At 44.8% G+C, this 21,444-nt stretch overlaps 1 protein-coding gene across 1 annotated transcript in view; it reads right to left on the bottom strand.

Annotated features, from left to right (window-relative positions):
* The window catches only part of LOC121704912 (voltage-dependent T-type calcium channel subunit alpha-1I-like), a 153,635-nt gene that overhangs the window by 15,333 nt on the left and 116,858 nt on the right, over nucleotides 1-21,444 (bottom strand). The window contains exons 16-30 of the mRNA XM_042085460.1: nucleotides 21,010-21,165; nucleotides 20,348-20,438; nucleotides 19,092-19,252; nucleotides 18,295-18,825; nucleotides 17,111-17,211; nucleotides 16,022-16,145; nucleotides 12,344-12,412; nucleotides 8,393-8,571; nucleotides 7,785-7,911; nucleotides 7,331-7,456; nucleotides 6,408-6,497; nucleotides 4,337-4,529; nucleotides 3,575-3,726; nucleotides 2,679-2,788; nucleotides 1,011-1,182 (exon numbers count right to left, since the gene is read on the bottom strand). Of these exons, the coding sequence (XP_041941394.1) occupies nucleotides 1,011-1,182; nucleotides 2,679-2,788; nucleotides 3,575-3,726; nucleotides 4,337-4,529; nucleotides 6,408-6,497; nucleotides 7,331-7,456; nucleotides 7,785-7,911; nucleotides 8,393-8,571; nucleotides 12,344-12,412; nucleotides 16,022-16,145; nucleotides 17,111-17,211; nucleotides 18,295-18,825; nucleotides 19,092-19,252; nucleotides 20,348-20,438; nucleotides 21,010-21,165 (2,382 nt within the window). The remainder of the gene's footprint in view (nucleotides 1-1,010; nucleotides 1,183-2,678; nucleotides 2,789-3,574; nucleotides 3,727-4,336; nucleotides 4,530-6,407; nucleotides 6,498-7,330; nucleotides 7,457-7,784; nucleotides 7,912-8,392; nucleotides 8,572-12,343; nucleotides 12,413-16,021; nucleotides 16,146-17,110; nucleotides 17,212-18,294; nucleotides 18,826-19,091; nucleotides 19,253-20,347; nucleotides 20,439-21,009; nucleotides 21,166-21,444) is intronic.

Below are 21,444 nucleotides of genomic sequence, written 5' to 3'. Positions count from 1 at the left end.
GAGAGAGAGAGAGAGAGAGAGAGAGAGAGAGAGAGAGGTTTTATGAATGGAGAACATCGAGACAAAAGGGCATGGGATTATGGATGGGAGAGTTGTAGGGATCCCCTCTGGTTCAATTTCAGCCCAAGGAGGTAATGAAGCTCTTGACAAAGGTCACAGCTAAAATTAAACATTTCACACACCTACACGAAGAGACACATAAGGACACATGCACACAAAACACTTCAGGCGCTGGGGCACACACACTCACACTCTCACACACACACAGCTGTGCAAGAAACAGGACGGCAACACGACTCTGGTGCAGTGACACCTTCAGTTGAGAGGGTAGAGCAAGATGAATTAGCCAGGCTGACAAATCAATCTGGGGACTGTTTGTTCATTACATAATTTACCCTTTACAAAATATCATCTGGGCCTAATAGAGCTTTAGTGTGAGCAGCTCATATTGCCACAGCGTCATAATGACCAGGCACTAGGGACACAAGGACAACAGTCATACATTAAAGGCAGCCAGGGGAAAAGATGTACAGAAAGACTGTGAGAGTGATAAAGATATATATATGTATGTGTGTGTGTGTGTGTGTGTGTGTGTGTGGGGGGGGGGGGGGGGGGGGGGTTCTTGCAAATGTGTGTGTTTCAAAGTGGAAGACAGAGATGCGCAAGAAAGACATAAGATAAAAGAAACAACAGGTTGAAAGGGAGAGTGAATTACTGATAAAGCATGCACGAAAGAAAGAGGAAGAACTGCCATTGACTGAAAAAGAAAAGGAGTAACATGAACAGACAGGACGTTCTGAGAGAGCCAGAAGGGTAGCTACAGCCGCAGAGGAGCTTGTTTTAGACACAGGCCAACAGGGGTGACGCCGAATCTAGTTAGGGTGACACTGGATGGCATAGGGTTGTGGGGCATGCAGCTGAGGTGGGCAAAACTGTGACAGGAGGGTTTGTGCTGATACTCTTGGTCATGCCAGGGTCTGGGAGGCATAGACCCAAGGTGGGCACCATACCAGGCATCTAAGGGGCAGTGATGGTGAAAAGGCCTTACCGCGTGCTATGCGTAGCACCCTCATGATGCGGATGATGGTGGGGTTGATGGGCAGTGCGGCGCTGATCTCGATCTCCTCCAGTATGATGCCCATCACCGACAGCAGCACGATGGCCAGGTCCAACTGGTTCCACCTGCAGAAGGGACGGACAGGTTGATTGGGGGAGAGAGAGAAAGAGAGAGAGAGAGAGAGAGAGAGAGAGAGAGAGAGAGAGAGAGAGAGAGAGAGAGAGAGAGAGAGAGAGAGAGAGAGTGGGAGTGGGAGCGTTGAGCTGTCCGATTAGCATGAGATCCAGGAGGGGCTGAACGCACAAACACTATAGCGCTCGATGCCCTGAATGCAATGCAAGCGTTTCGCACGCTGTAAGCCTGGTGTATGCGTTTGACAAGTGGTTGGCCCAAACACTAATCCCTGAATCCTCTATCCTCTTAGGCTCTCTATGGGCTCCTCACACTTTTCACCGTGGTTAGCCTCTCATTGATGCCATATTGAAATCCTGTCCTCATTTTTTATGCCAGCGTGTTGTTCCCCCACGGAGACGGCAACACTAAATTTGGAGGCGCCATTCCTCACAGGGACACTGACTAACACGATGCGGGAGGTGTGAGGAGAAAGTATTAGGCTGTATTTATCTAGTTCTAAATGGTGCCCAGGGGCCAAACTGCTCTTTCTATTCATCTCATTGATATGTCACCATCTGAATGAGCCTGTTGCCGTCCCAACCGATGCTCTTAGTTACAGTTTGGCCCATATGTCAAACAACGGTGCAGTATTTTTAAATGTTATTTTTTTTGTTCTAATGGAAGAAACTAAAGAAAGCATGTCCTGTAAACACTGCGATTGCGACTGCGACTCTTGTGTTACAGTAATGCAATATAAGACTCCAATACAGCGCTAGAAGGCAAACTGCAAAACTCTATTCCGTTTTGATTTCAATTAATGCAATGCCAATTTTCAGTTCAATTCTATGTAAACCAATCCTGATGAACTGAAGCGGATTTAATTAATTTGATCCCATCAATCATTTACTGCCGTCTTGTCTAATCAAATTAAAATGCTTCTTAGACGTGAACAGATCCTACATTCATTTGATTCACACACTTTAATTTGACACTCTTTATTACTATAGCAACAGATGACACAGCATAAAGCCAGAGTAGCTACCCTCCAAAGTATTCAAGTGAGCTTGAGTGGTTTCACTGGATGAATGCCATAGAGTGTAGGAGACAGAGTTGTGTTTCCTGAAAGAGCTGTGATAAACAACTCGTTTAAACTTTCCTCTCGCCTCAGTTGGAAGGGAGACCTCTCCCAGCACTGGTAAGCAATTTATTTCTACATTTCAATCGGAAATTGAAGATAATAGAAAATAAAAGAGAAATAAATAGACAAGCTGACAGCAAGTTAGAGCGCGCTGCAGTCGGAGAGTGGGGAAGGCAGACAGTGCAACTGGCAATATCTCCCTCTAATTTATCAGTGATACATCTATTTAGAGGTACAACAGAGAAAGAGAGGGAGAGACAGAGAGAGAGAAAGAGAGAGAGAGATAGAGAGAGAGAGGGAAAGGGAGAGGGAGGAGCGCACGGCTCTGTTTTTTTAGAGTTCTGGGGGCTGGTGCTTCAGTGGCAGTACCTGTCTTTGAAGAAGCGGTGGACTCCGAAGGCGATGAGCTTCAGAACAGCCTCCAGCACAAAGGTTGTGGTGAAAAAATAATTGCAGTACTTCAGTGTTATCTCCAGGGACTTCAGGTGTGGAAGAGGAGGGAGACAGAGAAAGAGGGGGAGAGAGAGACAGAGAGAGGGAAAGAAAGAAAGAAGTAGATAGAGAGAAGAATTACAAATGCTCCAGGACCACATGACAAAAAATAAGATGTCCCTATCTATTGGATTTGTGCTAATACACACAAAGCTCAGAGCTATAGGATCTGCATGGCAGGCAGAGGAATAGTTCACAGAGAGATGGGCTGAGCAGCAGAAACACTTGGAGGACAGAACATGCAGTTTGACAACAGAACCGCAACCATCCAAAAGACAAACACTAACCAAGCACTAAATGCAAAACAACAACAACAACAACAACAACAAAAAACAACCAATTCACCACACAAAATCACCGTCATCCTTTCTCCCCACACAAATGCTTACATGCTAACTGACATGTTTATTTCAGCACACAGATGTGGAAAGACAGACAGGCAGGCAAACAGACAAGGATCTAGACAGAGACGAGAGAAGGAACAGGGAGAGATGCACACACACACTCACACACACACATGATTTGCACCTACAAGATGGCTAATGCAAACAGTAGACAGACACTGGACGGACAGCTGGACAGAACTCAAGAGAGTGAGAGGGACTAGACAGAAGAGGGCATGCAGACACTAAAGAAAATATGACAAAACTCAATGAGAACAGGACACACACACACACACACACACACACACACACACACACACACACACACACACACACACAGGCCAGTAAAACTCCAGGGCAGGCCTCCTGGGCCCTGGGCTAGACTCTTACGTGAGGCTGGCTGTAGTGCTCCAGGGACATGGTGACCACGTTCACGCAGATGATGAAGGTGATGAAGAGGTCCAGGTAGTGGCTGGTGCACAGGTTGTGGATCATCAGACGCACAGGGCTGTAGCTGGAGTAATAGGGCAACTTCTGAGCCTCTGGAGCAAGAAGTAGGGGAAGAAGAGTCATGAAGACAAGCATCACAGATGTTACAGAAGAGCGTGTACAAGAGAATAAAGTGAGGACTTCACACAGGGATAGCCAAACAGCACAAGCCATGTACAGTATTAGCCTGTGAGGACCACCTGTCTTTGCACCGTCTGCTTTCTCTGTACTCTGGCTCAGTTGGCTACAAAACATGCTGCTCACACTGAAGTTCACCTCCCAAGGAGCCTCGGGTAGCTGCATATGCTAAATAATATGTTTTAATATGCAATTAATTGTTCCAGCACAGGACTTCACCTTTGACTGTGCTCTTGGTTACATATTGATCGCTTATTCTCCATTCTCCATTTGGCCCATTGTCAGCGTTCTCAACATTTCTTTCTCATAACTCTGGCTGCACACTAGTTTTAAAAGCTGTTTGTTTGCCTGTACTGTATATCGAGATTCTATGGATCAAGCAATCTACTTAGCAAACAGAGAATAATACGCTACAATAAAAAGTGCTAAAGCCCAACAATGGGAAAGGCTGAAAAAAGGGGAAACTGGCTCTGACATCTTCCCCTCCTCCTCCTCCTCCTCCCTCCTCCTCCTCCCTCCACTCACTCCGTCTCTTCTTCTCCATGCGGCGGAGCCTCTTCTCCTCCCTCCTCTTGGCCTCCTCCACCTCCTGGTGCTGGCGGCACTTGTGGAAGTTCTCCACCACCACGCCCACGAACATGTTGAGCACGAAGAAGCTGACGATGAGCAGGAACGAGATGAAGTAGAGCAGCATCCACGGGTTGTTGTTGGTCACAGGCTGAAGGAACACACACAACACACACACACACACACACACAAACACACACACACACATTGCTTTTACTGTCTGCACTGATTAATCAGAAAAGATTAGAACATCTCAGTCACAAAATCTCAGTCCAAAAGTTTCTTTTCTATTTCAGGCATCCATTTCAATTTTATATTTTTGTCTCATGTTCCCAGATCAGAACAAGTGAGCGGGGGTAATGTGACAATACATATAATCAGAGGAAATATTGAGCCCTGTAATCATAAGAAATAAGCTGCAGCCATGCAGGCTCAGGAACCAGAGCAGAGTGGCGGGAGAGGTATCCATGGCTCTGTATAACTCGTCTCACTGAAGCAATCTGTGTGTGTGTGTGTGTGTGTGTGTGTGTGTGTGTGTGTGTGTGTGTGTGTGTGTGTGTGTGTGTGTGTGTGTGTGTGTGAGTGAGTGAGCATCAGCATTGCAGCCAGAGATGAGAGGCCCCAAATGAAGTCATTGTGAAACAAGTCGTTCAGACTTATTGTTTGTGATATTTCCATTACCAGGAAAAGTGGAGAGCAGTACACACATGCACAGACGCTGTATAACCCCCCCCCCACCACACTCTCTCACCCTTTCTCTCTCTCTCTCCCACACACACACACAAACTCATGCACACGATCACAGCAGTACAATGCCATAAAGAGACAGTCTGAATGTCTGAGAGAGCATCTGACACATACTGTAGGGCAGCAACTAGTAGGAGAACAATATGCCAGTCAGATGTGCAATTTAAGGGGGCAAATGACAAGAGAAGAGATGGGCTGCAAAATAAATGACAAAAATAGCATTAAAAGATAAAGGGCCCTATCATGACAGTCAAAAGTGCATCGTCACTCGTCAAAAGCTTATTCAAATTTAGTAGGATGTGTCCAGTCCACATTGGGAGGGTTTTCGTTATCAAACGTTGAGCGCATGGCGCAACAAGGTGTTCCTAGGTTTTTTAATCAGTCATGGGTGTGTTTGGGGCGTATAACACCATTTAAACCAATGAGAATGACATCTGCCATTCCCTTTACCGGCGCAAAGCGCGATGTCAAATAAATGCATCGGTATTTTGACATTCAACGGCGCATTTGAAGGAGGCTGCTTGCGAGACCGTATGGAATAGTCATTCCACTAAACCATGCTTTACTAAAACCTAGCATAGCCTTCACATATTTGAACTCATTGGCAAAGTGAAACTAACTTCACCATGGTGTCAGTCAACGACAAGACAGTTATATGCAGTTACTTTCACTATTGACTGATAATGGGTTACCATCGAAAACATAGGCTGGAAAAAGCAACACTTACCCTAATATTGCTCAAATGACTGAATAAAAAACATTTATGCTGCAGAGGAGTTGCTTATATCTCGTGACAGTGCGTCTTCAGCTGTGCTCCATACGTGTCTCTCGCCTCTCCCCTAATCACTTTTAACCGTCATTACCAATTTGCAAATGATGGTGAATAACTATTCGATGTACAGTATTTCGTAATATCTTTATTCTAATTATGTTTCCCATTGTAATCGTGCAATTTGTAATGTTTTGCGTGGACGTGCACTGGTGTGTGTTCATGGATGATAGGTGCACCCGCCAATGTGACTGTTGACAATGTGCTCTTAAAATAACATATAAACAACTCACCATAGACTTTTGACCAGGTGTACAATAGCGATTTTTAGACAATGCGCTAAGCCACTCCCTAAGTTGTTAATTGCCACACCCCTGGGCGCATTGTTTAAAAAATAAACGTGCAAAATAAGGAATTAAACTTTGCTCGGGGGGGAAATGAGTTTTACGCCATGCGCCAGGGTGCAAAATACAGCCCAAAGAGAGCATCTTTATTGAATCTTTAAGGCCTCACCTGCTGGTCCACACCCACAGCGTCCAGGCCATGGTACATGATGTTGACCCAGCCATCTTTAGAGGCCAGGACGAACAGGGACATCAGAGCCTACACAGGAGAATGGGGGAAGATGAGCAGTCAAGGAGACCAAGTAACACAAACACAAATGTGCCCCACACACACACACACACACACACACACACACACACACACACACACACACACACACACACACACACACACACACACCTGAAAAAACAGGTACAACAGGGACAGTGCATGACTAAAAATTATAAACAGGAGCATAACTGAGGAAATACTGTATATTGTAAAGCAAAAACAGAACATATCACTTTATATTGACATACTGGAAAGCAACATGAACAGGAAAAAAGCAAAGAGATCAATACAGAATAGATGAACACTACAGTAGCAGGAAAAATAGCAGGAACACACAATAGAGAGAGTGTGTACAATACATAATAAGACTCAGATATGCAAATCTAAGCAGACGGCCATGGAGAATGAGAAAAAAAAAGCATATAATCAGAATACAGTCCAGCATAAGAAGAGACTATTGGATTGATTATTTTTATGGACTTTTTTGCACTGTACTGCATATGTTGCAGTTAGTTCAGTATCATAACTTTGTTTATATAACATTAACCCCAATCCTAAATCTATCCCTATGTAAAGCATTGGTGTGATGCTTGTCATTGGTATTCAGAGTGCAACATTCAATTTAATAATTAAATTACACTGTAACAAGATCTGTGTAATGTAATGTCAGGCTGCAAAATTACATTACATTAGTATGAGTTATGTACATGAAATACACAGAAAGAGGCATAAACAATGCCTGTACTCTACAGCAAGCATGCTGTATGTATGAAGCATTTCCTCCATTTGCTGACTTCAAAGTGTAAAAGTGAAAGACAAACCTGCCCAAGGTTGTCAAAGTTGTACTTGTGATGGACCCATTTGTAATTGGCCAGGAGACAGTCGGACTTGTTGGTGATGTTTTTGACATCTGGACCCAGGCAGTGAAAAAACTTCCCTTTGAAAAGCTGGTGAGGCACAACACACACACATACACACACACACACACACACACACACACACCACAAAAAGCTGTCAGTGGGATTCCAAATGCCTTGTTTACTCAATTTACAACACTGTAAAATCCTCCTGGTAGGTACTGAGTAATTTTATCAATTCAGTTGAGTGGGAGTGCACCTCTGTGGGTGTCTGTCTGTGTGTGTGCATGTGATAGAAAGAGAGAAAGAGAGAGAGAGAGAGAGAGAGAGAGAGAGAGAGAAAGAGAGACAGAGAGAGAGAGAGAGAGAGATATAGCAGAGGATGGAAAGAAACAGGCAGAGAGCGCCTGAGGCTCACCTGGACTCCGAGGATGCCGAAGATGATGAAAAAAGCGCAGCAGATCAGCACAATGTTTCCAATGGGCTTCAGAGAAGTGATCAGCGTCTCGACCACCAGCTTCAGGCCCGGAGCTCGACTGATAACCCTGCAGCAGCAGCAGCAGCACAACACACAGACACATGGACACAAACAACACGTTTGTACTTTGAAATCTCAAAGACAGCCAAAGAAATATGTGAGATATGTTAGAGTTGATTCAATTATAATATATTTAAGTTGAGCTATTTAGCAGAGGCTTTTATGTTAAGCATCTTACAAACCATATTAAATATTACACTACTACAGTACAGAAGAAATTACAATACATTTTGCGTGGGTCAGCATGTGTGGTCAAAAATATCTATTTCAAATTATTAGCTGCTTATCTGATGTTGTGAGCTTAATGTGCTCTGGATGAAGGGACAAGAGTATGTTTATATTTTTAAACAGTAATGGTAACATGTAGGCCCATGTGTACTGACTAGATGTAATGTATGTTGTGCACTATTGGTTAATTAGACATGCTGGCGCCACAGTGTAATTGGCACTGGGGCCACATAATGAAAGCTGCAGTAACCCCATAGTACCTAAGGGGGCGCAGTGTCCGGAGGAGCCGGAGTACCCGCAGCACACCTAGAATCTTGGCCCCGCCCGCCATGGAAACCACAATGTCGATGAGCGATACAAAGACCAAGAAGCCATCTAGAACGTTCCAGCTGCTACGGAGGTAGGCCTGCTCGCCCAGATACAGCCCCATCGACACCACCTGCACAGGGGAGATGACCATCAGGAGGGAGTTAACAGCAGTTAGTGGCCAATTTCATCCGTTGGCTACAATATAGTCATAAACCAGAATCAAACACATGCCATGGTATGACCCACACTGACAGACTGAGATGGAAACTTTGATTGTGGTAATGCAGATGTCAGCAGTGCATATAGCTGGGGCACAATGTTTCAGAGTCAATCTGAATTGTAATAAAGTGGGATATAATCAATACATTATTATCAATGTTAAGACAAATGACCGGTCTATATTCAAAATGAATCTCCCTGATCACAGAGCCATCAGTATATGCATTACACACGTGTTATAAATTAAAAATGTTTAGATCAGGTTAATTCAGATGTACAATAAGTTCCTGCCTATAGATTTAGCAAAATGTCATCAGCTACAGTATAAGGTTACTACACGGGGCAGGGAATATATATGCTAATGCATTTTTTTTTTCTTTCTTCATTCTTCTTTCTGATTGCCTTTATGTTTATGCCTGTGTGTACCACAGCCACAAGGCATTTAGTATCATATGAAAGTTTCTGTAGATTTTATTCACTCTGAGAGTGGCTATATATCCTTTGTATGAGTATTAAGAAAGTGCTGATGGCATTATGACAATGGCATTATGACAAGGGCATGCATGCACGAATTGATGAATGTTGTAAAATAAAAGTCAATGAATGAAGTCAATGAATGAAGTCAATGAATGCTGTAAAATTAAAGAATAGCGGGGTCCACAAAAAGAGGCACAAAGCTGGTTGCCACATGGATTGTGGGTTTTTTTTGTGGCAAAAAGTCACCATAGTATGGTTAATACAAGATGTGTCTTATCTGGGCAAAATTATACATATTATACCTCAAAATGATTAACCTTTAACACTACAAGAGTGTTAAACCGACTAACAATGCCCATTACATTTTTCAGCTAATATCAAATGTAGCTCAAATGTCTTCACGTATCCGCCTCGGACCAAACTAATTATTACGAAACCTCAGCTTGGACACGGAGAATTGAGCTGAAATGAGAACAGGAAGAGAGAGATGAAAGAGGTGGTGGGAAGAGAGAGACCAAATTAGGACAATGTAGCCAAAAAAAAAAGAGAGCGAGCGCCAGCAAGCCGAGAGGAGAGTAAGGGAGCAACGATGGAAGAGAGGGAAAGAGAAGGGCAAGGGAAGAAGAGATATATGAGGGAGAGGAGAGGGAAGTGTAGGGGCAGCTGTGGGGTCCTGCGGCCGCGTGGTGTGGGCAGAGACGGGTGACGCTAACGAGACGAGTGACACGGAGAGGGTGCGGGTGAGGGCCGAGCGGGCCAGCCTGGGTGAGGCCGGGCCACTGACCCCACGCAGCTGAGCAGCGGCAGCAACACAGACGGTGAGCTGCCACTGAAGTCTGCTATGTTTACGACCACTACATCATCCTCTCATTCTTCCTTTCTGTCTCTCTCTCTCTCTCTATCTCACACTTCCCTTCTTTCCTCTCTTCCCTCTTCCCTCTCTTGCCACTACATTCTTCTTCTCTGTCTTTATCTCTCCCACACACATACACATAGACCCACACACTCTTTTTTTTTCTCGCTCTCTCTCTCTCACTCTCTCTCACACACACACACACACACCAGACTGATAATGGTCTGCATTTCTTTGACACTGCTGCACCTGCTCCCTAGAGTTAAGCCTCACTAACAACACACAGCGTAGCCTCAAAATAGATAGCTGCCCCCACCCCCCCCCAACCCCAAACACACATACACACACACCCACACACACAGCTGAACATAAGCGCTGCTTCCTGGACTACAGCGGCGCTTCAGATGTCCTCATATGACCACAGGGCACCGTTTCATCTTCTCGTTCTCAGACAGGGGGAAGGAGGAGTAAAGAGTCTCAGCTGTGCACTCTCTTTTCTTTCGTTGCGGTTTCAAACGACAGCCTGTGGACTGATGTAAAGAGTGGACACTGTGTGATGCCTAGGCTCGAGGAGCCCCTGCGAGGACCATGCCATCTCATTTGGAGTGTGAGTCAAGATGAGAGAACTGTGCCCAACACTGTGTGTAGTTCACACAAGATGGGAAAAAATAGAGGATGTTCAGAATAGGTATAATATCCAAAATCAAACGCAACTACAAGATCAGAGTGCTAACATGTGACCACATCCCTGCAAGACAAGACTTACTCATGACTTCCTGAGAACCAAAATGTGAGTTTCAAACACAACTAAGCTTCATTAAAATTGATTGGACTACGGGAGAGGCCAGATGAGCTTTGTGTAGTATCCAGTCTTTAGTAAAACTGTAGAATCCAGTTGTTTCAAACCAATATACCTGTCGCTGGCTTGTCTGCATGTCAGGGCTACCGAAACAAAAACAAGAACGGAATTCCAGTTCCAAACAAAGATTTACTGAATGCCTTCCACAGAAGAGGCTATCTATTAACCAATGGTGGTCTAGAACATGGATTTTACCCAATATTTGATCCTGGCTTTTAAGAGACTCAAGCCTTACTGGGTATCCTAGTGAAGTAGGTAGTTGTGGATGCTCAGGAGAGCTGCTTAAGTGTGTTTGTATAGTAATGCCTTGGAGCTATATAGCACTAACAATGGCACCTTTGGCACATTTGATAAAGTCAGGCTGCAGGCTGCATATGCCAAATTTCACACTAACTGGACAAATAGTCTTGGAGCATTTAGTAAGAAATAGACTATGAGAAAAGTCACTGACAAGCCATGGATCTAATCTGGCATGACCTGCATAATCAGAGAATAATTGCCTGTTTAATGCAGCAGAAGACTGAGAGCAAAATAGCTAAACTAATGGTGGTCGGCTAACGTCCACTGTTCCACATTTGACCAGAAACCCCTACAAATGGTTATGAGTACTGCCATGCATAAAGGATTAAGAGTTAGAGAGGCCCCTGCACAGAGAGTAATATGGGGTGTGTACAAAGCAGACAATCTCTCTCTCTCTCTCTCTCTCTCTCTCTCTCTCTCTCTGTCTTCTCTCCTTCCTCTAAGCACATGCACAAACACACACAGGCTGTGTCTGTGTGTCGTCTGGCTAGCAGTTCTGACGAGACTCTCTCTCGTCTGCTCTACTGGTTTAATAATTGATTGGGTTACATAATTGATGGGCCACAAGTGCCAAGCGCTCCCAGCTGAATGGATGGGAGCGATGGGGAGATTGCGCCTGAAAGAGGAAACGGACGCAAATTAATATCATTGCTTAATTGCTCATCATGAGAGGGACAGAGAGGGCATACCAGCATTGCAGCCCACAGCCCCACCCCAATGCTATGAGACAGAGATAGAGAGATACAGAGAGAGAGAGAGAGAGAGAGAGAGAGAGAGAGAGAGAGAGAGAGAGAGAGAGAGAGAGAAAGAGAGAGAGTCGACTATGATGTCACATAAAATTAAGGCGTATTTGCACACAGATGTTTGAAACTTGAAAGTGACAGCAAATGCAATACTGAGGTCAGCACCTGGGGGGCGCACAGGGACGACGACGATGATGATACTCCGGAGATGCACCCCGGGGTGAAATCAGACGTGACTTGTGAGCTCACAGAGGAGGTAATTGTTTGCAAACATCTCCCCGCACCCTTTCTCCTCCTCCCACACCCTAACCCCACATCTGGAGCTGTGCCTCCCCACATCTGGAGCTGTGCCCCCCCCCCCCCCCACACACACACACACACACACACACACACATATGGACACACACACACACACACACACACACACACACACACACACACACACACTTACCTTGAGTGTCATCTCCCCTACAAAGATGGCGGTGAAGATGTAATTGGATATGGTGAGGAACACCCGCTCCTGAGAGGAGAGAGAGAACAAGAGAGGAGAGAGAGAACAAGAGAGGACAAAAGAGAACAGAGAGACGGAGGACAGGGAGTGAGAGCTGGGCGGAGGAGTGCATAATCTCTGGGTGGAGAAATGGAACATGGTGAGATTACATGGACTTAAACAGCATGGGGCTGTTCCTGTGACTGAAGATGGACTCCATACAGTGATGGTGTGTTATCACATAATGATCGCTGTTTAAAGTGTCAGCAGCAGTAATACTACAACAGAATGAGTTAACTAACTTAATTAAACATTAAAACTGCATCCTGATATTGACAGAACTCAACTGGTCACTCCAATTCCAGTCCTCAGAGAGGAGCACTATTGGCTTTAATATAACATTGGATATTATATACTTTACAATACTGAAATGAGGAAAGACAGCTACAATTATTGATGACCTGGATGAGCTGGAAAAAAACCACATAATTGGAGTGTATATTTCATATACCATTATCATATTTGTTTTAATATATTTTGCTTTCATTTTAGTCGAGGCAAAAATAGGCTTAAGTTTCTGTTTTTGTTATTTCATGGTTGCCTGTCCTTTTGAATTTAGCTGTGAATGACACACAGTCGGCTGGGCTCCCTTTTTTCCCATATGTGAATGATTTGGGCACTCTGGTTGGCTGTCACCAGTCTGAGCCTACTAGATGAGCCTTATGATAGCCTCTTTGGTTTGAAGCCGACAGCTGATCACCTGCTCTATTTCAATTCTGATTGTGGGCGTAGACGGGTACGTTCTACATTTTGCGCATTCTGTGTCTGCCGCTGCTGCAAGTGGTCTGGATTTAATGCTGTTTTTCTGTTGATGGTCCAATTTGTGACTCACTGCTATTTCTTGTTTGTTTAGCTTGTTATTCCCTTTCTGTTTCCCTTTGCCTTTTGGTGTATATTTGCTTTAATGATTATTTCAATTCATACATGAGTTTTATTACTTCACTTGTTTTTTTGGTCTTATTATGACCGCCGCTAGCGAAGATGGCGCTGCACACATATACACATGCACACACACACAGGCACCCACATACTATCGGTATTAGAACTGCCGACACATAATTACAAATTCAGTAGGATTAAAAGAAAGCCAAAATAAATATTCATCATCATCATCATCATGGCTGCATTTCCAGTATTGGCGATAAGTAGTCGTTTGTCCACTAGATGGCGCATCGTTGCAGTGAGACGTAATTTTGTTGGAAGTTAAAAGTGGGTTGGAAAAACAATGGACACTTCCTACAAGGACTGTAGTTTACCGAAGAGAACGTCTAATAAGGATAGGACGATGTTCACATGAAATGTAATTCCCATTTCTTCTTGAAGCCGAAATAAATCTGAGGATGTTTATCGGACATGCTTGGTTTTTACTGCGGGTACGTTATTCTTATAATATCAATAAGGACCTAGGTAATGTTACCGTTAGCGTTGGTTGAGTGATGGAGGCCAATTTGATTGATTACATTTGTAGAAAACTATAAATGCGGTTATACCAAGCAAATTGATAGCAGCACTGTAATTGTATCTTTCGACTGTCATTTGTTGCACGTGCTACAAAAATCATTCTGTGCAATGGAAGATTTACCAACATTACACCGGTCTGATACAGTTTTGCCTATACATGCGTGAGACTGAGACGCCTGTTTATTTTGTTTTAAAGGAGAATTCCGGTGTGATATTGACCTGAAGTGTATTGAAACATGATACCGAGTGTGAACGTATGTCTCATAGCCCATCTCGACTTGTCCCCTGCACTCCAAAATCTGGCGCTAGTTAGCCGATGCTACCAACAACTTTTTCAGTAGTGGTGCTTCGGCATCGGGCTAGCCATGCAAATAAATCACTGTTTTACACCCATTTACGAGGCTCAATGTATCTCCACACTTCATTGGTAGACTTCCTAGGGCCCTGACATTTAAAACGAGACATTGAGAACTTTGAAAAAGCACTGGTAGATTACTTACAAGACGATTTATACAGATAGTATCTTCACGAAGTTTAACATTTGCAGCCATCTTGAATTTAGTCACGATAAGTCGAGCAACGAGTAAGAATGAACAGGTATGATAAGGGATCAGATTCCAAAAATAATTCAGTGGAAATGCATGGATTCCAGTTTCTTCCAGTAGCAGCAACTGGAATCCATGCATTTCCACTGAATTATTTTTGGAATCTGATCCCTTATCATAGCTGTTCATTCTTACTCGTTGCTCGACTTATCGTGACTAAATTCAAGATGGCTGCAAACGCTAAACTTCGTGAAGATACTGTCTGTATAAATCGTCTTGTAAGTAAACTACCAGTGCTTTTTCAAAGTTCTCAATGTCTCGTTTTAAATGTCAGGGCCCTCGGAAGTCTACCAATGAAGTGTGGAGATACATTGAGCCTCGTAAATGGGTGTAAAACAGTGATTTATTTGCATGGCTAGCCCGATGCCGAAGCACCACTATTGAAAAAGATGTTGGTAGCATCGGCTAACTAGCGCCAGATTTTGGAGTGCAGGGGACAAGCCGAGATGGGCTATGAGACATACGTTCACACTCGGTATCATGTTTCGATACACTTTAGGTCAATATCACACCGGAATTCTCCTTTAAGTGCGTGCAGGGTGTGAGAGGGGAATCGATGTGCTTTGATTCCAGCTTGGTAGTTGTAGTCTGTGAAATTAAAAAGCATGTGTGTGTGAAGTATCCGATTCATTATTTGCACCACTGGTTAGATGTAAAACAACATTTCGTTTCAGACTACTGTTACTTAATTTGTGCATTAACAATAACGTTTCAGACTGCTGTTACTTAATTTATGCATTGACAATAAAGTATTACATGAACTAAAGATGACTAAAATCTTATGTAGAAGAAGAAACATTCACAAAAAATCCATCCATCCAAAAATGACCTTTGTTTTTGATATCTGTTGAAAACGGAACTGACAGAGATGTTTTTGTTTATAAATAAATAAATACATAAATAAATAACATTATGCTGATACCTTTTGCTTTTCCCAAATACAATGTAGCCTACAGGTGTAAGTGACCTTTCATCAATCCAGTTGCAATGGATGAACTGTGATGAACTGCCCTACTTGTGATTGTTTAGAGATTTTAAAGGTTTTATAACAATGCTACATCTTCTTTGGCTATTCTACAATCTATTCACCTTTTCAGCACCAGTAGGCTACTTTCTGTGCAGCCGCACACACACACTCAGGCATGCCAAACAAGCATACACAAAAGTTTCAAGAGTGGGGGATGGAGTAAAATATGGAGACAAATTGAAGTGTGATTTATTTTCACGGAACGGATGTACAGGACTGAGCGGCGGTCATATTTTGTACCGCTATGCGGAACATCTAGTTTTGGTTCAAATAAAGCACAATTTTCTTTGTCGTTTGCTTGAGATCCTGTAATAGGCTGCAACATACAGAGATAAATCTGCAGACTTCCTGCTGACCACTATATTCCCAGCAGTAGTTTGTGTTATACTGTCCCCGGCTCTTTGTGTCCAGTGGATGTAGTACGCACGTCTGACCTGGCCTGGTCTGATTTGACCCTTTGGGCTACCCTTTGCAGGCTGGACTCACCAGACTGCCCTGGAGAATCTTTGGTCTCTCCAGGGCCACCGTGATGCAGTTTGAGAAGATGAAGGCCAGAACCACATAGTCAAACAGCTTGTGCGCTATGATGGACTGACACATCTGCCTGAACCTGTAGAGAGGCGGAGGACAAGGACAAGGGCAGAGGGCAGAGCAGGAAGGAGGGAAGGGGAAGAACACAGAAGGGCCATTTAGTATTGAGCATTTGGATTGGAACACACACACAGTAGTCCATGGGAAATATCACAATTCTTTACTCCTCTTCACTTCTTATGCCCCCCCCCCCACATCTAAATCATGCCAGAACACTCTTAAAGCCTCTGACAGCCATCCTGGTAGATGTCTGTAATTAAAAAAGGGAAACTACACACTGCTAACTTTATATATCATCTGTACTGTTTGTGTACTCTGCGTGTTGACAAAAACCATCACAGGAGAGCTGAACTGACACAGATCAATGCCTTAATCACCCACCACCACCCCCCGCCCCAAACAACCTCTTCCTACCATTGATCAGGGTAGCAGGGTACCAAAGAAGGGTAGCAAGGCTGCCCCCACCTCCTCCCCCCAATGAAATACCTTGACTGGACTATGTGCAGATGGTCTATCAGCTTGTTTGCTTTTTTACTGACAAGCTCATTGGCTCTGAGATGCTACGCTGAACAGCTGGGGCTATAGGTAAATAGCTGCAGCTAATCCTATGGACTCAGCTGCTTCACTGGGCATGTCACTACCCTCTCTTTCCTGTGTCTTGTGTGTTGAGAAAGAGACTCTGAGACTTCTGGCCAGGTGCTCCTGATCTTCCAAGCTGTTATTGCTTCTCCAAGTGGATGATTTTATTTTTTTCTCACTCAGTCCACATCAAATTAGGAATCTAGAGATGAATTTGTACTCCTCTCCTAGTGCTGCTATCCTCAGGGGATGGAGGATATAAAAGAAAAACCTGATTTGGCATCTACCAAATGTACCTGATTCGTTAACCAGAGTGCAGAGTAACTGCCATGTGATCTTCAAGCACATTTTTATCATAACTACTGGAGAGCAGAAGTCATGATGGGAAGGAGGATGGGGACTCGCCTGTTCCGGGGGGAGAAGAGGTAGATGGACCAGTCCTCCCGAGCCTCACACCACTCGGGCCGGTACACCTCGATCATCTTCTGGATCCGGAAACACAAACTCTGTACGGTATGGGGAGAAAGTCAATCATCCATTGATCCACCTCGATTCATACATCCATCAGTTGCAACAACAAAAAGGTCCTGGTTCAAAAATGTCTGTTTCAACACATCAAATAGCACGCCGAGAACACATCAAAGCCCCCTGTTAAGCTCATATGAAATCTGCACCCATTCACATTACAGAAAGAACCCATTATCTCGGCGCTAGACAGAGTGAGCAAAACACCTGCTACCTGCACTGAATCCAAACATGGCCACCACTGTGATTGATTTCCTTTTAAAATAATTTATGAGACTCTAAATCTGTCCGTGGGTTAAAACGATGGCTCACAATAATTTTTACCTCCTTTTCCAATGGACTTCCATGTCCCTGCGGAAATGTGCTAATTCTTTTCTTAATTGCTCACACAACATGAGAGCTGTAAATTAAAATCAGATAGCCCACTACCATCTGCCAGCTTTCGCCGCGAACAGAGATATAATTAAAATCCTCCCATTGTTTGGTGGCATGGTTTTCGGCTTGGGTTTCTTTCATTGAAACTCCCTGGGAAAACGCTGAAGAGTTTCCAAATGGCTGGTAGGCAACTACACCACAGCACTTTTTGCTAAACGCTGCAATGCTCAGAGGAGCAGCATGTATTTACACAATCAATGCTACATGATCAGAATCCACAGAGCAATCAAAGTCTACTACCTCAATCTGTGCTCCTGGGCCATAAAACATGAAATGTGTTAGCCATTAACCATGGTGAGCAACGGTGAGTCGTTAACTTATTTAGTGACATATTTGTTCCACGTAGAGCATCCATCTGCTAACTAACATAACAACCACAAGTACAACCAGAAGTCATTCCTTAACAGAGCCAAAACATCTAGCCAATGTTCAAAAATCATAATGTAAATCTATATTATGCATACAGTAAATGCATAAATTCCTATTCATTCAGATGTAGGTTATACAGTATAGCTGGTTCAGCAAACGTGTTCACTGGGAACTTCAGCTTGTCCTGGAAGATGAGCAACAGAACCCCTGTTCTGTCTCTAGGTTTGGTACGCATTAAACAATAGGCCCTTTAGACTCACATAGTCCAGCTCGTCATCGAGGTCCTCCCTGTCCTTGCGCGTGTTGACCTGGGGATAGACTTCTGTGAGAAGCCTTTGCTGGGCCGACAGCGGCGTCTTGCCATTGCAGTCCTGGTGCTCGATGGCCACGCCCTCCGAGAAGCTCTTCTTGCGCGGCACGCGAGCGTGCAGCGGGGGCAGGGGCAGCAGCGGCCCTCCGGTCAGCCCCGGGGGCACCTGCAGCAGCTCGGGCAGCTCCAGGGAGTAGGCGCGGCGCTCGCGGCGCGGGTAGAGGTGCCGGGAGAGGAGGTGCGGGGGCAGGTGGAGGGGCGGAGGCGACAGCAGGGACTCCTGCTCGGCCAGGTAGGACTGAGGGGGGCCGCGAAGCCGTAGGCTGCCCCCTCCCCCACCACCACCACCTCCACCGCCGCCAAGACCCACCCCGAGTGCCCGGGTGGGGCGGCCCAGGCTGTTCCAGCTGGAGCGGCGGTGCCACAACGTCTGGGGCAGGGGCCGGCCCCAGGTGTGGTACAGAGAGCCGCGTCCTGGACACTGGGAAAAGGGGAAAATTAAAGTGGGTTTAAATGCCAGCGCAGTATGGAATATGACAGAGTAAGACATGCAAAGGTTGGTGTGGGCAAGAGGAATTCTATGTGACAATAGAGGTTTAGTTCATGGATAGTCTAGCCTTCACATCATCCTTGTTACATGTACCAAACAATACTGCATGTAACATTTAACTCACAAACATCCACAATGGACCAACTATCCCGAACTTGATACTCTTGGCACTTCATTCGGTAGCAGCCCACACTTACCAGCGGCCTTTGTTCCAGGCCGGTCCGACCCAGTGAGCTGACGCTGCTCTTGCGGGGGCCCAGGGCAAAGGTGAGCTGCTCGGCCGGGAACAGCCCCACAGTGGCCGGGGACGGCGCCAGGTCCAGATGCCCGTTTGGAGTGAGGGTGCAGATTTTTGGATCTGAGGGAGGCAGAGAACCACAGCAAGCTTTTATATTTTTTTTATTTTTGGCACGCTGTGCCATGTCACCCGGTGCTGCTGTACAGATGTGAACACAGCTTGAGTCGTGAAACAGAGAGACCGAGAGGAACAGAGAGAACGAGAGTGATCCCGCCTTTATGGGGTGAAATTAAGAAAATGGCACCGACCACCTGCTCTGTTTAAAATTTGATGTCCTTGTTCGTTCGTTGCTTCATCTAAGCCTTTCTCGACAGGCCGCGCTACAACTTGTGTGAGCTTGTAAGTTTGTCTTGAGTCAGCGGGAGAGACTCTACGCGCGCATACATTATTCAGTGCATCACGCTTATATACTTTACAAAAACTTCTGAGGCATGAATTTCCACAGCTGGCCAACTCCTTGTACCGTATAATGAGATGAAACTGTTTCAAATGTTGCTGCTCAAATAAAAAAAGTGTGTTTTCCCTTAGAGAGTATGTCTTTGTTTTTGTGGGCTTATTCCGGAGTGATATTTGGGTCAGCGGAGACACACACACAACATTCAGAACCATAATTTGCAATCAACCCCCACAGAGCAAGCCAGCACAGGTGTGAAGGGAGGTGGTGTCTGAAAACACCATCGATTAGCGTCCGGTGAGCCATGTTCAAGTTGGCAACATTTTACTTAAACCCAATATACATAAAGCATTATAAACAAATGTATTCATTTGACTGCACACATAAATGTATGTACAATGTTGTAGTATAAGCCCTATACTGAAAACGCTCCATAGAGCCCATAGAGTTTAAGACAACAAAGATGTCATCAGTGCCATTATCAAGATGCATTATTAATTCTGTTATGATACATCATACTGTACCACTTTATGAGTGCAACAGTAAGTATGTATAAATTACTATATAGACTTATAACAATGTGAATTTTTTGTAACTCTTCATGAATGCTTTGTGACTCATGCACCTGGGGAGTAGAAGTGTGCATGGTCTGTTTGTTTTCACACACACACACACACACACACATACACACACACACAGAGACACACACACACACCATACACACACACACACACACACACACAGACACCACATCTGCTAACCTGAAAGCTGGAGGGGATCCTTCTGTTTGTCAGTCTCGTCGAAATTGCAGGAGGATCGGTCGTCGTCGGAGTAGGAGCGATTGGCATCTCCCTGTTTCAGGTGCAAAACGAATAGAAAATCAGTGCACGTATGACAAATGTGCTTTACCGAACAGGGTCAGCCTGTGCACACACACACACACACACACACACACACACACATGCACACACACACACACACGCACACACACCCTCCCCAAAAGCCTATTTTGCTGGAAGCCCCAGGAGACCAGAGAACAGCTCTGGGCAGTTATTCTGTCTGAATAATACGCGCCTCACTTGCCGGGTCTGTGACTATATCACTGATACATATTCATTCACCCACAGACCTGTTTATGGCACACCTGTAGAAATCACTGCTTTAAGCAGAAAAGAAACACCCACCCTTAGATATTTTTGGAGTCTGTGTGAATGTATAATATTTCTTATACTAGAGCCAACCATGGCAGCCAACAACATTAGAATCTCTCACAGAAAGCTTGCCTCTCCCTAAACCATTTATGAGAGACTTCTCCCCAAACCCCAGCACCCCCCCCCCCCCACCAGCCCTTAGGAGCGCTTGTGTCGGGTGCTCAGTTTCTATTACAGTAATCTGCTCCGTGGTGTCCACCCTTGGGCCTTACCTCGGCCTGGAAGCCCTCCACCAGGATGGCCACCAGCAGGTTGAAGAGCACGTAGTTGCCGAAGGTCATGAGTGCCACGAAGTAGAGGGCGGCCAGCGGAGATGTGGAGGCCATGCCGTTGTACAGCACCATGTTCCAGTCCTCCTGGGTCAGGATCTTAACGCACACACACACACACACACACACACACACACACACACACACAGAGGTATTAGAGAGGTACTGTATGCAAGTACAATGCTTATGCACAATAATCACAGGAATCATACACACACACACAAATATGAATGCAACATACACACAGACAGGCACACTCTGTAAATCTACTGTAAATGTGAAAATTGCCTGATCCTCTCCCTCCCTCCCTCCAGCCCAATGCCCTTGATATGTTTCCACTGACACCGTAATTACAAAGGCACTTGGGTTTGCATTCAC

This window comes from Alosa sapidissima, chromosome 3 (assembly GCF_018492685.1).
Source record: "Alosa sapidissima isolate fAloSap1 chromosome 3, fAloSap1.pri, whole genome shotgun sequence".
NCBI lineage: Eukaryota > Metazoa > Chordata > Actinopteri > Clupeiformes > Clupeidae > Alosa > Alosa sapidissima.
This window is presented reverse-complemented; position numbering and strand designations above follow the sequence as displayed.